At 45.5% G+C, this 14560-nt stretch overlaps 1 protein-coding gene across 3 annotated transcripts in view; it reads left to right on the top strand.

The window, feature by feature from the left end:
* aig1 (androgen-induced 1 (H. sapiens)) overlaps positions 1-14560 on the top strand; it is a 72879-nt gene that overhangs the window by 30438 nt on the left and 27881 nt on the right. For all 3 annotated transcript variants that reach the window (XM_046291619.1, XM_046291620.1, XM_046291621.1), the window contains one exon: positions 14320-14435. In XM_046291619.1, the coding sequence (XP_046147575.1) occupies positions 14320-14435 (116 nt within the window). The remainder of the gene's footprint in view (positions 1-14319; positions 14436-14560) is intronic.

Raw genomic sequence — 14560 nt, forward strand, 5'->3', positions numbered from 1 at the left:
CGTCTGGGCCAGCGGCCTTGCGAGGGTAAACATGTTTAAATGTTTTACTCACGTCAGCCACAGAGAAGGAGAGGGGGGTGCAGTCCTTGTTAGCGGGCCGCGGCGGTGGCACTGTATTACCCTCAAAGCGGGCAAAGAAGGTGTTTAGTTTGTCTGGAAGCGTGACGGCGGTGTCCGTGACGTGGCTAGATTTTTTTTTGTAGTCCGGGATTTCCTGTAAACCCTGCTACATATGTATTATGTCTAAGCCATTGAATTGCGACTCGACCTTGTCGCTGTACTGTAATTTTGCTTGTTTGATTGCCTTGCGGAGGGAATAGCGACACTGTTTATATTCAGGCATGTTCCATGGTTAAATGCGGTTTATATTCAGACTTCTTTCCATGGTTAAATGCGGTGGATCGCGCTAAATGCGTGAATGCCGCCATCCATCCACTGTTTCTGGTTAGGGTAGGTTTTACTTAGGGTAGTTCACAGTGGGTACAACATCTCGAATGTACTTCTTTATAAACGCACTCACAGAGTCAGAGTATAGGTCAGTGGTGTTCTCTGAGGCTGACCAGAACATATTCCAGTCCACCGGATTAAAACAATCTTGAAGCATGGCTTCCGATTAGTCGGACCAGCGTTGAATGGTTCTCATCACTGGTACATCCTGTTTGATTTTTGCCTTTAAGACGGAAGGAGTAAGATGGCGTCGTGGTCGGATTTTCCGAAGGGAGGGTGTTGGAAGGCTTTGTATGCATCACGGAAGTTAGAGTAGCAGTGGTCGAGGGTATTATGCATGCACGTAGCTCAATCAATATGCTGTAAGAATTTAGGTAGACTTGTTCTCAAATTTGCTTTGTTAAAATCCCCAGCTACAATAAATGCAGCCTCAAATGCAGTGTCTCTAGCTGACATATTTGCTAACAGGTTTTGTGTCCATTTAAAACTTACACAAGACAGTTCACAAAATTGTATATTGAAAGAAATGTAGCCAATTTATTCATTACTAAATTTAGCTAATATTAGGTAGTTAATCCAGAGATTCTTACCTTTGCCTCGACTCGACAGTCTCGTTCAGACCATCATGGCATTTGTAGTTCTTTATGATAGCCACATTAGCAGCTAATTAGCATTGCATTTTGGGGGGATAAATACAGGCAAATATATTGATAAAAGTCACCATGTCCATGTCACGTTGTATAAATGATTGGAGACAGGCGCAGGAATTTGTAATAGGGTTTTTTATACTCCGAAGCCCAAAACAAACACGTGTAAACACAGGGATGTAACCCAATCAAAGAGCGAGGTTAAACCTCTAATAAATACACGGGACGAGACACGTAATAACAAGTGCACAAAAATACACGGGACGAGACCCGTAATAACAATACACGGGACGAGACCCGTAATAACAATACACGGGGAGAGACCCATAATTAAGACCCGTAATAACAATACACGAGACGAGACCCGTAATAACAATACACGGGACGAGACCCGTAATAACAATACACGGGACGAGACCCGTAATAACAATAGACGAGACAAAACCCGTAATAACAAAACACGGGACGAGACCCGTAATAACAATACACAGGACGAGACCTGTAATAACGATACACAGGACGAGACCCGTAATAACGATACACAGGACGAGACCTGTAATAACAAGTGCACAATACACACAGCACGAAAGCCGAAACAACAAAGCACAGGTACTCACAAGACCAACAGACATGGGAACAATAAATGACCAGGACAATGGTGAACAGAGGGCACATATATACAATTACTAATCAGGGGGAATGGGAATCAGGTGTGTGTAATGAGACAGTTCAGTGATGCCTGGAGGCCGGTGAGGTAGACCTCCGGAAGTGGGGCATGGAATGAGCAGCAGTACCGGGGGAATCAGTGACAGTCCTAGAGAGATTTACACGGTTATCAAAACGTCACGACAGGGTAAGCCTACACCAAACATAGCCCTTATTCTAAAATCCCCTATGGGAAAAATTAGTGGTGGAAAAATGATTGGAACCATTTCCTTCTTCGAACGCTAGGTTTTATGGGTATTATGACTCATATTGTGGTACTCTTTTCCCAGATGTGAATCTCTATATACAGTATAATGCTATATTTTCTCCCTGACTCCATTACTTAGTTTTGAAGTTAGTACAGTGTCTTACAGAGAGCGACACGACTGAAGAGTCTGTAAACTCTGCAGACTGCCTACTAAACTGTCTCTGAACTGTTTGTGGCATTTAAGTCCAATTCCTTGTGCTGGATTTGTGGGCAGTCATTAAGAGTGGAAAATAGCAGTGCCCACAGACAAATGTGGAATGGACCCTTTGCAGAGGAGAAGATTGTGTGTCACTGTACACTTCTGCTGTGACTTTGGGGTTTGTTTAGACTGTGGGACAGTGGAGATGGCCAGTTAAAGTAACAGTCTTTACAGTCCCTACTGTAACTCCTGTGAAAGTAGAGGTCTCTGTCAGTATGGCCACAATCGATCAACGTCCCATCCAATATACTGCTGGGATGATTGCGGCTTCCAATGCACTCTAATGGTGTCCACATTCTTGATAATGACATGTTTGGTTTACCAACATCTGAGGAGATACATCTTTGGAGTTAACACACTGTGTAAGTGCAACCAATGGTATTACCCAGACCAAGGATAAGACACTTGTACTATAAGAAACAGATGTGTTTGTGTAAGTCGACTGTTTTCAGAACTCTTATGCACTTCACATTGCATTCTGTACATTTGGATCCAGAGATGTTTTTGGCCCAGTTTCAAGAACGCAAAACACAGATGAGACGAACACCCCATCCATACTGAGAAAGGCATGGCTAGGCGTAGCCCACTGTCAACCAGGCTTCGCCATGGTTACGGCCCTGCAACTCCCACTTACATCATCCTGTTAAAGGCAAGACCCAGGTTCTAAACACTGTGCAGCTTCCTATGTCTTGGACTGATAAAACACCACAGGTACAGTCTAGGGAAGATATAGGTGGCTGTAATAAGATTGCCCCCTGGTGGGCATTGCCCAGGTAGCTACCTGGTACATGGCTACATGAAGGAGCGTTTATTGGCTGACATGATACCGTTTTATTGCAGGCATCAAAGGCAGTTGTAGGTCCTCCTACATTTGTACCTTGACATAATTTCAACGTGTTATAGGGCCTAGTGTTCCCCACATTATCTGATGGCTACACCAATCACTCAGGGTAGTCCCACGGAATTCCCTATGTAATGTCACAATGCAGATATGTCATTTTTTTGGGGGGGGATTTCTTATATATAGTGTTTCAGCAATTCATCTCTCTGGAGAGCGGTCTACTATTCCCGGTGGCGGTATTAAAGGTAGCTGGGTGCAATCATTGTGCTTCAGTAGACACCAGGGTACTTGAGACTGCATAACACTGGTTATAACCTGACTGAGCATGTCTGTCACTGGTCCACTCCATGGAAACAACCTGCCCCACTGACCTCAGGTTGCTTCATCTTCCACTGCTTGTTGATATTTTCTCGGCCTGCCGTCACATAGTCATGTAAGTCTTATCTTTTACACGCTAACTACCTGCAGCCGTTTAGAAAAGCTACAAAATGACAGATGGGATCTGGCTGTTATTACTGGCAGGTGTCCAATATTTTACTAAGGACATACTGTACCTTAGTCTTGTGTAAGACCTGCTCAGTTGGGGCTGAGATGGCAGAGGGAGGAGAAGAGAAGTGAAGAATAAGGGAAAGGCAGGCAATCTTATATGACTCCGAGAGACTGAAAAACAGCTTCTATCTCAAGGCCATCAGACTGTTAAACAGCCACCACTAACATTGAGTGGCTGCTGCCAACACACTGTCATTGACACTGACCCAACTCCAGCCATTTTAATAATGGGAATTGATGGGAAATGATGTAAATATATCACTAGCCACTTTAATGCTACCTTATATAATGTTACTTACCCTACATTATTCATCTCATATACATATGTATATACTGTACTCTACATCATCGACTGCATCCTTATGTAATACATGTATCACTAGCCACTTTAACTATGCCACTTTGTTTACTTTGTCTACACACTCATCTCATATGTATATACTGTACTCGATACCATCTACTGTATGCTGCTCTGTACCATCACTCATTCATATATCCTTATGTACATATTCCTTATCCCCTTAAACTGTGTATAAGACAGTAGTTTTGGAATTGTTAGTTAGATTACTTGTTGGTTATCACTGCATTGTCGGAACTAGAAGCACAAGCATTTCGCTACACTCGCATTAACATCTGCTAACCATGTGTATGTGACAATTTTTTTGATTTGATTTGATTTGACTCAGCTCCCCTGTATTCTTCCAGAGAACAGAATGGGTCAGTTTAATTTCGACTGATACCCGGTAAGGACAGCTGGTCTAAACAACTTATTGTGATTGGCTCGAGGCTATAGTGATGACAACACAAGGCCAGAGGTGCCATCTATGTATTGAGGGGGCTGTGATCTATAACCCCACAACCCCCTTGAACTTCCTTTCGATTAGAGCGTTGGGCCAGTAACCGAAAGGTGAATCTCCGCGCTGACAAGGTAAAACGCTGTCATTCTCCCCCTGCACAGGGCAGTTAACCCACTGTTCCCCGGGCGCCAAAAATGTGGGTGTCGATTAAGGCAGCCCCCCACTCCTCTCTGATTCAGAAAGGTTGGGTTAAATTCGGAAGTCACATTTCAGTTGAAGGCATTCAGTTGTACAACTGACTAGGTATCCCCCTTTCCCATTTCCCTCCATCCCAGTGCTGGCCTTTGCTAACTGGCCTGTCCTGTCCTCAGCGTTTGGTCAAAGGTCATGGTCCCAGCTGGCATGAAGAGTTAGGCACATCATCACTAACCAGCGTGCCCATGTAGCCCGGAGCAGCCCTGCCAGCCCTAACAGTGGTGCCAGGAGTATTCATCCACGATGGCCTGTCATAACATGATAATCACATTAAGAATGCCAGTAGAACCCAGTGTTCTGCTCCCATAGAGTGCAATCATCCTCCTCCTTCCTTCCTAATGGGAGACATTACACAGAAACTCAATCCCCAGTGGGAGAACCATACGGCTCTGCTGCTCCTCTAGTGTCACAGAATAGCTTTCCTTCCTTCACTCTGATTATGCTTTACCAAATTAGATGTTGAGGCAAAGTCAAATGCAGTCCCTTTTCCGTGGATAAAGAGGGAGACATTGTTGCTTGTTTAATTTATATAACATAGGACATGTTAAACTCTTCTCTGTTGTAAGTCATCATACCAGAAGCCTCTGCATACTGTTTCTCGTGCCTCGGATAATATCCTTCAAGATTCTGCCAAGAGGTGCATCTCTCCACAGAGGAACCCACCCCGCCTGAAATGTACATCGGGAGAAGCTTCTCAAGCTGGAGGAAAACAACGCCTCTCCCGAAAACGCTGGGAAGGCCGATAAAACTACGAGGAGCGTATAAAACGTGCAACATTTTTCACGGAGACCTCGTGGGGCTGCCATGAACTGTCCTTTATATCGCAAGCATATTGTGGAGGGGAAAAGGAGGGAGGGGATGGGAATGTAGCAGAGGAGTGCAGAAGAAGAAAAAATGACCTGGCATCATTAGCTACTCAGCAGTAAGCCTCTCCCCGTCAACTTTGACTTGCTTATTTGGTTTAAGAGACGTTGGCCGTTGCTCAAACGTTTTCACATCTGCTGAAATTTGTTTGGTTCGGGGTTCCAGAAATGGGTTTGGAAGTGCAGATGAGCCTGGCCACGAAGCCAAGGAGGTGGCCAAATTCACCAGGCATCAGGAGGTTTTAAGAGTGTTCTCTGTCTGCTACAGTTACACTAAAAGAGTTGCGCATCCCAACAGACTTGAAATGAAACTGTAGGAGTAGTCAGTCACACAGACAAGCTTTTTAATATAGCCCCCATCAGACACAAGTGTGATGCCACTATTCCAGATCCATCTGATAGTCTGAGAAATAGTTGACATCATTATGGGACCTCCATTTATTCAAATGGAGCTAATTAGTTGATATGAAAGTATAAAAGTAATTCCTTAAGATGATCACAGAGGGGCCATTCTAATGAGGGAGGTCCACTATCATACAAGAGAACATAACATGGGGGCTGTGTCTGGCTCTGCTGTGTATCTCTGGAAGAGGCCCTGTGAGTGTCAGCACTGTCCCAGCCAGCATGTTAGGGAGGCAGGGAGGTGACATGTGTTCATGGTTGACAGGTGTCCAGCTGACAGCTCCTCCACGGGGGGGGGGAGGGGGGGCTCTCTACCCCAGCTCTCATCACCTCTGGCCTGGCCACTGCCTCTGGAGACTCAGCCTGTCCTGTCATGGACACACACACAGTGGTGATGAGCTGAAGAGGCTCGTAGGGGGCGCAGAGCTGCTCCCCCTGCCATCCCGACTGCAGGGCCCTCATCAGAGACACTTCCTCCAGTGTCAGAGGAGATCATCGATATTTGAGTGTGTGTTTTTTCAATTTCGGACGGGAAAGTGAGCGATTACAAGATGATGAGGGCTGTGGACATCTGCAGACTCAGCTGAAACCAAGGCCTTTCTTACAGTCATTAACTGAAGATTTTTAGTTTTTATCAAAGATTCTCTGTGATTAGCATTTCGTGATTAACTAATCAGGCAAATGTAATTAACTAGTAAGTTGGGGCACCAAGGAAAATATTTAGATTACAAAGTTATAATTTTTCTAATACAACTTTTCAGATATTTTAATATCTGTTCATTTAGTCTTCTGATTAATGACTTATTCTTTATTTTACCTCACGTTAGTCTCATTCCTAAGGTCGTAAATTGTTGGTTATCTGCACGAACCCAGTCTTAAATAATTTATTTACTAATTAAGTCATTCACAGAAATGCATAAACAAACAGTAGATAGTTACAAGGAAATGTTAACAGAGTTGCGGCTTGGTGTACAAAAGGGAAGTGGGGGTTGACTGAGATAAGACACACAGTTGACAATTATAACAATTTAAATGCTAATCCTTCGCACATGAACGCTCACTCATTCGGGAACAATTGCAATCAATATATATATATATATTTACGCTCAGTGTGTCGTCAGGATCTCTGTTGAAAAGTTGGAGAGTTTGTTGGAGAGTTTGTCCGCACCCTCTCTGTCGTGGTTAGAATGGATAGTTCAGAGTGAAATTCATTTATGTCATTTTGGATAGATGTTTCGGCGGTTTTCGGTCTTCGCGTTCAATGATACCGAATTCCTAGCTGCAGACTAGTAATTAATTTCAAAGGCTTGTTCTTATTCTGTCGGTATCGATAGTCTAAGAGTTTAACCACGTGGGATGGTTAAAAGATTCAGCAGTCTGGTCTCAAACCTTGGCCCTCTCGTTATTGAAGTAAGCTGGTCTGCAACCTTTGTCCTCTTGTAATTGAGAGCAACATGGTCTGTTGAGAAATTCTCAAGGTGGGGGTTTTATTCGGAATTGCAGAAAAGGGCCTGTCCCAGGATTCCCCACCATAACTGTGCTCATGGGCGGTCCTCTGATTTAGTTCAACTGCAAAGGGAATTGGAGTTTCCTTCATTAAACAGTCCAAAATCACATGACACAATTTCACAAACAGTATCATCCTCACTCATTCATCTTATACAACAATTAGATGTAAGCCTCATATCTGAGGCTATTATATAAACATTGTTATGGTAATATGGCCATATTGTCTCCCATGAGTTTACAAAATTGTACCAAACAGACCAGTTCGTAGCTGGAGGTGGGTGGAAGGTGGAAGAAATTCATTTTTTCTCTCTATGAAACTTTTCTCTCTCTCTCTCTATACTGTGGCCATGAGGAGATAATCTCCTCCAGGAATTTACGACCTCTCTCTGACCACAGCAGCCTGGGTGTAGGAGACAGGGGGTAGGGGGATGGTACCTAGAAAAGGGCTGGTGCAGAGGTAGGGGTGCTCGTGTAACAGTATAACTTTAGACCGTCCCCTCGCCCATACCCGGGCGCGAACCAGGGACCCTCTGCACACATCAACAACAGTCACCCAAGGGGAACCACTACTTCAAGGTCTCAGAGCAAGTGACGTCACCGATTGAAACGCTATTTAGCGCGCACCACCGCTAACTAGCTAGCCGTTTCACATCCGTTACATTCGCTGTACCCAAAGACGGCAACGTCATGACACGGCTCCTGACTGACCTTATTTAAGTGAAAACAGAGAGGCAACTCATTGTTAAACACTATAATGTAGTGCTCTCAGAGCCCTGTCTGCCGTGCAGATGCTTACCGCGGGGGAACATTTTGAGGGGAGATTTTGCTGAAAATAATCTGACTCTACCTTGCTGCTTGGGCCAGCTGTGTGTGAAGCGGGAGAACAGATGTGCACGGTGTCTGAGAGAGACAGATTCAGTTAGCCGGAGAGAACCAACCCAACTTCTCCAACAACCCAGGGAGGGAAGGAAAGAGAGAGAGAGAGTGAGTGAGAGACATAAAAAAAAGAGAGAGGCTGAGAGGGAAGATAGAGAAAGAGAAAGAGAACACGAGTGTTCAATGGTATTGATTTTCCACCAGAAAAACAATCATTTCCCGTGTTCTCTGCACTGCTATTTCCTTCTGGTCTGCAGACTGCTGGGGGATTACTTAAAAAATATCAATAATTGCAGGTCAATTTTTCTGGATGCTAATATTTCAGGGCAGTTTGAGGCGCAGTGGTGTACAATATCATGATTGAGTCGCCGGCCACATTAAGCCTGGAAAAGTTACTAAGTTAAGTTCCCCCGTCCAAACCCTGTCATTAAAACGGGTGCATAGCTGGCTCACTAGCTCATCCTTGACAACTGGGAAAATATTTACTCATCTCGACTCAGTGAACGATGGCCGTTTCACAGCTTGCTTTTTTGCCCATTGTTCCCAAAGCCGATGTAAATCTTACTGCGTGAGCAAATCGCGGTTAGAGAAACACAAAGTCCTTTAGTGTGACTCTGCTTTAGCAGTACATTTCCAAACATTTGTGAGAATGTGTTCACAACCCTGTTGGTGGGATGGCAGCAGGTGAGATGTGATGCATCCGCACATTCAATGCTGCGCGTTGGCTCCTCAACGCATAATACCAATGTGAAGTCTTGACACTTGGCTTTCTCACTTATCATATGCTCCTTGGTGTTTTCAGAGCGCAGTGAGACCTGCTCCTCTCTTCCTCTCTCTTTCTTTCTCCCCAGTGTTTGTGTTTGACATGGCCTATCCTGTTTTAGCCCTGGACCACTTGAGTGACTTGCTCTTTTTTGTAAGAGGGGATTTTCCACAGACAGTACTGGCATCCAGACCATAGGTCTCTGAGAGCTCCTCAATCTGGTGGTCAGAGAGAGAGAGAGTGAGAGAGACAGAGACTGTCACATTAGATTCATAAAACAAGGATAAAATAAAACATGACTGAGTCATTTGAAATCCTGGATACAAACATGTGGGCGGGGGTTGAAAATGCACCTTCCGGCCATATCAATTCATTTCCACCCTGTCCAGACTGAGAGGAGCTGAAAGGAGAGGAGCAGGGACACAAACCGAACAGACTCTCCTTATCAGCATTGGTGTTTGCGGTATAATGAGAATGAGCATACCCCTGGAGGTATTTTCTAGAGATTGCGTTGCTGACGGGGGAAGAGGGGCTACGGGGTCATGTGAGCCCTCTGTTGACTGGGAGCTGCTGAGAGTGTGTTGCGTGGGTTGGTGGAGGGTGGGCAGGTGGTGGAGTGCGGTTGGAGGGAGGGAGCAGTGTGTGGGTGGGGGGGGGGGGGACTCTACACCCGACCTTGGGAGGGAGCGCTATTTCTGTCACCCAATACCCTCTGGGAGCCCTTCACTAGGCCAACAGGCATCCCATCACGCCCACTGCAGCAAAATAACTCTGGTGTCCACAATCCCACAATGCCCTGACGGCAGCACACACACGGGCTGGCCTGGCAGGGAGTGAGGGGAGAAGGGGGGAGAGCTCATGACACTAAGTACACAGGGTGAAATAAGTGACTTAAGCATGTCAGGCATCTTGTCACTGATTAGAAAGGGAACTCAGAGCCCAGTCAATAATTCATGCTCTATCTATGTGACAGGAGAGGTGGAGGGGAGGGTCGCTCTCACCTCCCAATGTCAGCTAACCTACTGAAGGTTCACTCACTGTAGGGGGGTAAGAAGAGACACTGTGTCTCCAGTGTTTGTACATACTTACATTCTCATTGTCACTTCGAGTTATTGCCACAAGCACAGAAATCAAGCGCATCAGCTGATATTGCACCAATCAGATTCCTCATTCTACTTTAACATGGCTGTCTATTTAGTCAATCAAGTTCTGCACACACATTCTCTGATGGCTGCCGCGCACAAGCTATGCACTGGTGTTGCTGGTGGCATGCTATTGTTGTTACATGCTCTACCCGCCACGCATGTCTGTTTCCTGCTTACCCACCCCGGACTCCATCTGTTTGCGCACTGCTTTTGTTTTCGGTCACAGGGATTTGCACAGCGTTTTTGGCTCACTGTCTGTAATTGTTATTATCCTACCATGATGCATGCTCTAGCAGTGAGCTACCCCAAAGGAGCAGAGCTCAATGCCAAGACTAATGCATTGCATGCATTGTAATCTTTCTTGAATATGTGGCATTTCCTGTCTGAACCAGTTCATTTGTGTATGGATAGTCTAATGTAACGGAGTCAGTCGTGACAGCAATGGAAAGGCAGGAGTCTTTGTGGCTTCAGAAGTGAAGCTCTCTCTTGTTGTCTATTTATTTGTTCTCTGGTTGTCCGTTGTGTGTGGTGGCTGTGGTAATTACCAAACTTTGCATAGCATACACTCAGAGGTCCTCAAAATATGTCCCCAGCACTTGGATAGCAGTAGCGGACAATAATGACAATAGAAGTACCAGTAGCTGAGGCTTCACACTCCTGACCGCAGGGTGCCTGGTTCAAATCCCAACCAGGCTACAGCTGTGAAAGCCTTGTGTGATAAAATTCACCCTAATTGCTCTGTGGGGAAACGGAGAGCCTGAGTAGCTTCCAGGGTATCTTCACTGTGGACCAGGGCATCTGCCAAGCAACATGTTCAATGGAAATCATAGACCTCTCCATTGCATGAATTAATAAGCATTGTCAGGAAGCATGAGACCAAAGCTCATCATGGACATGGTTTTATCTGGCAAGTCAAAATAAATTAAGTGTGAGTGATATTGGCGGGGAGAGTTGTTCTTGGAGCCTGTGTTAAAACCACCTTCCTTCACTGGCCTGGGTCTGTTGTGGGAGAACTCTTCTCAGAAGTGCTAACTAAACTCTCTCTACCCTCTCTGCACTACTCCGCTTAATCCTGCTTGGCCTTTCGATGATGGCCATTACTGCTCAAGTAAACCCATACTGTAAATCTAGAGGTTATTCTTGCCTCAGCGTTTAGATAAACTCTGTCTGAAAAAGTGTCCATGTCTCCGTGCCTACGCATTTATATTAGAGAAAAAGGAGATTGAGATAGCAAGTGAGAGGGAAAGACAGATAGATAAGTGAGCGAGACTTTGACTCTGACACAAACCATGCACAGCACAGCACGCTCTCCCTGGGAACATTGGCAACTCCAGGAGAGCAGAGCGGTGGAAGAGCTCCTCTCTCCTGAAAAGGGAGTATGTAATGTCTCTGTGGAGATGAGGTACTTCTTACCTCATTTGCACTTCCAGCAGCTGCGTGGAACTGCCGCGCATCAAGGTTCACTCTCAGGCTATAGCACAGGAGAGATGTATGGATGTGTCTATCTCCCCCACATGTCACGATCAATCCTCTATCGTGTCTTTATTTTCACATGCTCAGGATACAGCAGGTGTAGAACAGCACAGTGAAACGCTTACTTGGAGCTCTTTCCCAACAATGCACAATAAAGAATAAGATCAAATGAAAAACAGGAGAAGGTCAGTTCCAGAGTCCAGTGTGCAGGGGTAGTGGAGGGAGGTAGGTTTCTACATGTACACAGAGGTAAAAGTGACTAGTAGCAGGATATATACCAATGGTGATAATTATCGCTATAGCAGCAGCGTATGTTGTGAGTGGGTATTTGCATGGTGATGAGTGTAAGTGTATGTGTGTGTGTGACTATGTGTGTATGCGTGTGGGAGAAGAGTGTAGATGTGTGCCTCAGTGGGTAGAGATCTGTGGATGAGACCTGTGGATGAGATCTGTGGATCTGCATAGAGGTCAAAGATAGGAGGGGTGTGTGTGTGTGTGTGTGTGCGTGCGTGCGCACTCACTGTGACTGGCTTAGCCTCAGTCTACACCCTACACATTGTGTGTGTGTGTCATGAGCGCAATTCAATAGTTTTTAGGGAGCTTCATTTGTGTGACCAGGACATGGTAGAATAGGTTATGTTCTGCTGTAGTGTGGTGAGAGGCCAGTAAGAGGTGTAATAAATAACATTGAATAGCATTTACTGGCACATTAATGAGGAGTTGAGGGTAAACCGCCGTTTCTGGGCAGAGCCGTGTAATGCCAACATGTCAGGTATTTAAGAGCAGATTAGACTGGAACATGGCTCATTGATAGTCATTGTTATAATGCAGTGTACAGAACATTGGGTCAACTGAGGCTAGACTGGTATGTGAGGAGATTCTTCTGTTGGGCTGAATGTAAGAAGGCTGCCATCTGGTGACTGGTATAAGTAATGCATACATGGAAAGGCCAGTGTCCTCCATCAAGCTTTGAACTGGTTATGAACCATTGGAGCGCTGTAAGCTTTGTTTTAAAGTCCTAGCTTATAGGCCCACATACCAATGACCAAAGCACAGTTAATGGCATTCTCACCACATGGTTACATGGGCCTAGTATCCACGACCATTCACACTTTTGAATGAACAGAAAACTACCAAAAAATGATGGATGAACCACACATTAATACTGTATTATGAACCCAGGCCACTTCTGGCCCACTCAGTGGAAATGTATGTTCAGGGAGCGGATTTTGATTTCAATTAGCACAGGAGAGAGGCCTCTCAACTGTGACCCTCCACATCCCCCACCAATGGCTAGAGCACCTTTAGAGATAATGTCATTAGGTCCCATTTGCAAATAGTCACATGCAACATTTCCTCCATGGCCACCCAGCCTGTGTCTTTGTCATTGACAGCCTGGTTTTCATTCTGTTTCTGCTTGATACCAACTTATTTGGTGTGACAATGCAAAAATAATCGTCTGAATCAGAAACAGCTAGAAGCAAGGTTAACTGTAGTATGCTGCACTGTACAAAATAGCCTGTTTCCATGGCTGCTGCCTGTTTCAATGTTCTCTCAAACTTCCCACTTCCTCTATTTCTAATCAGCCGTGCACAGACACTTAGACACACACACACGTTACGTAATGGTTCTATTCCTGACAGAGCGCAGGTGGTCTATAAGAACAGCAGGTGAGTCATGAGCACATTGATTAAAGAGAGGGAGCATCACTCAGTGTGTGCGGTAGGGGCGACAAGGTGGGCTCTACCGGGCCCCAGCGGTCTGCTGGTTTCAGCTAGGTGAAAAAACATGGTAAAAAATAGCAGCACACACACACCACGAAATATTAAAGGGTATTTATTAATAGTTCATGTTATCTCTCTGCCCGCCCCTCTGCAAACACATCTGTACCACGCTGGAGCATCCTTAGCGGCAGACTCCAGAAAATATCTGATCCTTTGAGCACATTGGAGGAAAAAAGGCCCCACATCCTGAGCCAAAGCAAGCAGATTACTGAATTATTGAAAGTCACAACAGTAAAATGTCAGCGAGGTCCGTCAGACAGACAACATAAGAGGAGAGCGCTGGGGATTTGAATCATGAGACACTCACTCTGGAGAGCAGAGCACTCGTCTCTACGCAGCAGCATCACACGTCATCTGTTTAACGTCTCCCACACACACGGCTCGATAAAAAACGTCATTACTCTCTTATGACCCTGCGCTCAATGTCCCAGACTGACAGAGCTTCTAGACTCCCACTGTTTACATGAACCTATCTATAGGCTGTCTGCCTGAGTGCCTCATCATAACATCTCTCTCTCTCTCTCTCTCTCTCTCTCTCTCTCTCTCTCTCTCTCTCTCTCTCTCTCTCTCTCTCTCTCTCTCTCTCTCTCTCTCTCTCTCTCTCTCTCTCTCTCTCTCTCTCTCTCTCTCTCTCTCTCTCTCTCTCTCCCTGCTGTAAAGCCATACAGTGTGGCACTAATGTATCAAGTCTCAATCGTTGTCACTGAGCCTGAGGTGAGACATGTACCGTGTCGCTAATACCAACTAGCTATCTGTGAGTGGCTAACGACTGTTCTCTCTGTGTTCTCTGCTCCAGCACACAACCGTCCTCCCCTTCATCATCATTGAGATGAGGACCACGCACCACCAGTATCCCAGCAGGCCTTGTGGAACGATAGCTGTGTGCAGCTTTGCCGTGGGATACGTGATATGGTAAGAGCCCCTTTCCTCCAACAATGGCAGGCTGAACTCTTCCTCGGTTTGTGTTGCTAGTTGATAAGAGACCATAAAAGGCTAGCCCTGGGCTAAGGGAGATTTAAGCGAGTGTTCACACTCTG

The sequence above is a fragment of the Oncorhynchus gorbuscha genome, linkage group LG12 (assembly GCF_021184085.1).
Source record: "Oncorhynchus gorbuscha isolate QuinsamMale2020 ecotype Even-year linkage group LG12, OgorEven_v1.0, whole genome shotgun sequence".
NCBI classification, from domain to species: Eukaryota; Metazoa; Chordata; class Actinopteri; order Salmoniformes; family Salmonidae; genus Oncorhynchus; species Oncorhynchus gorbuscha.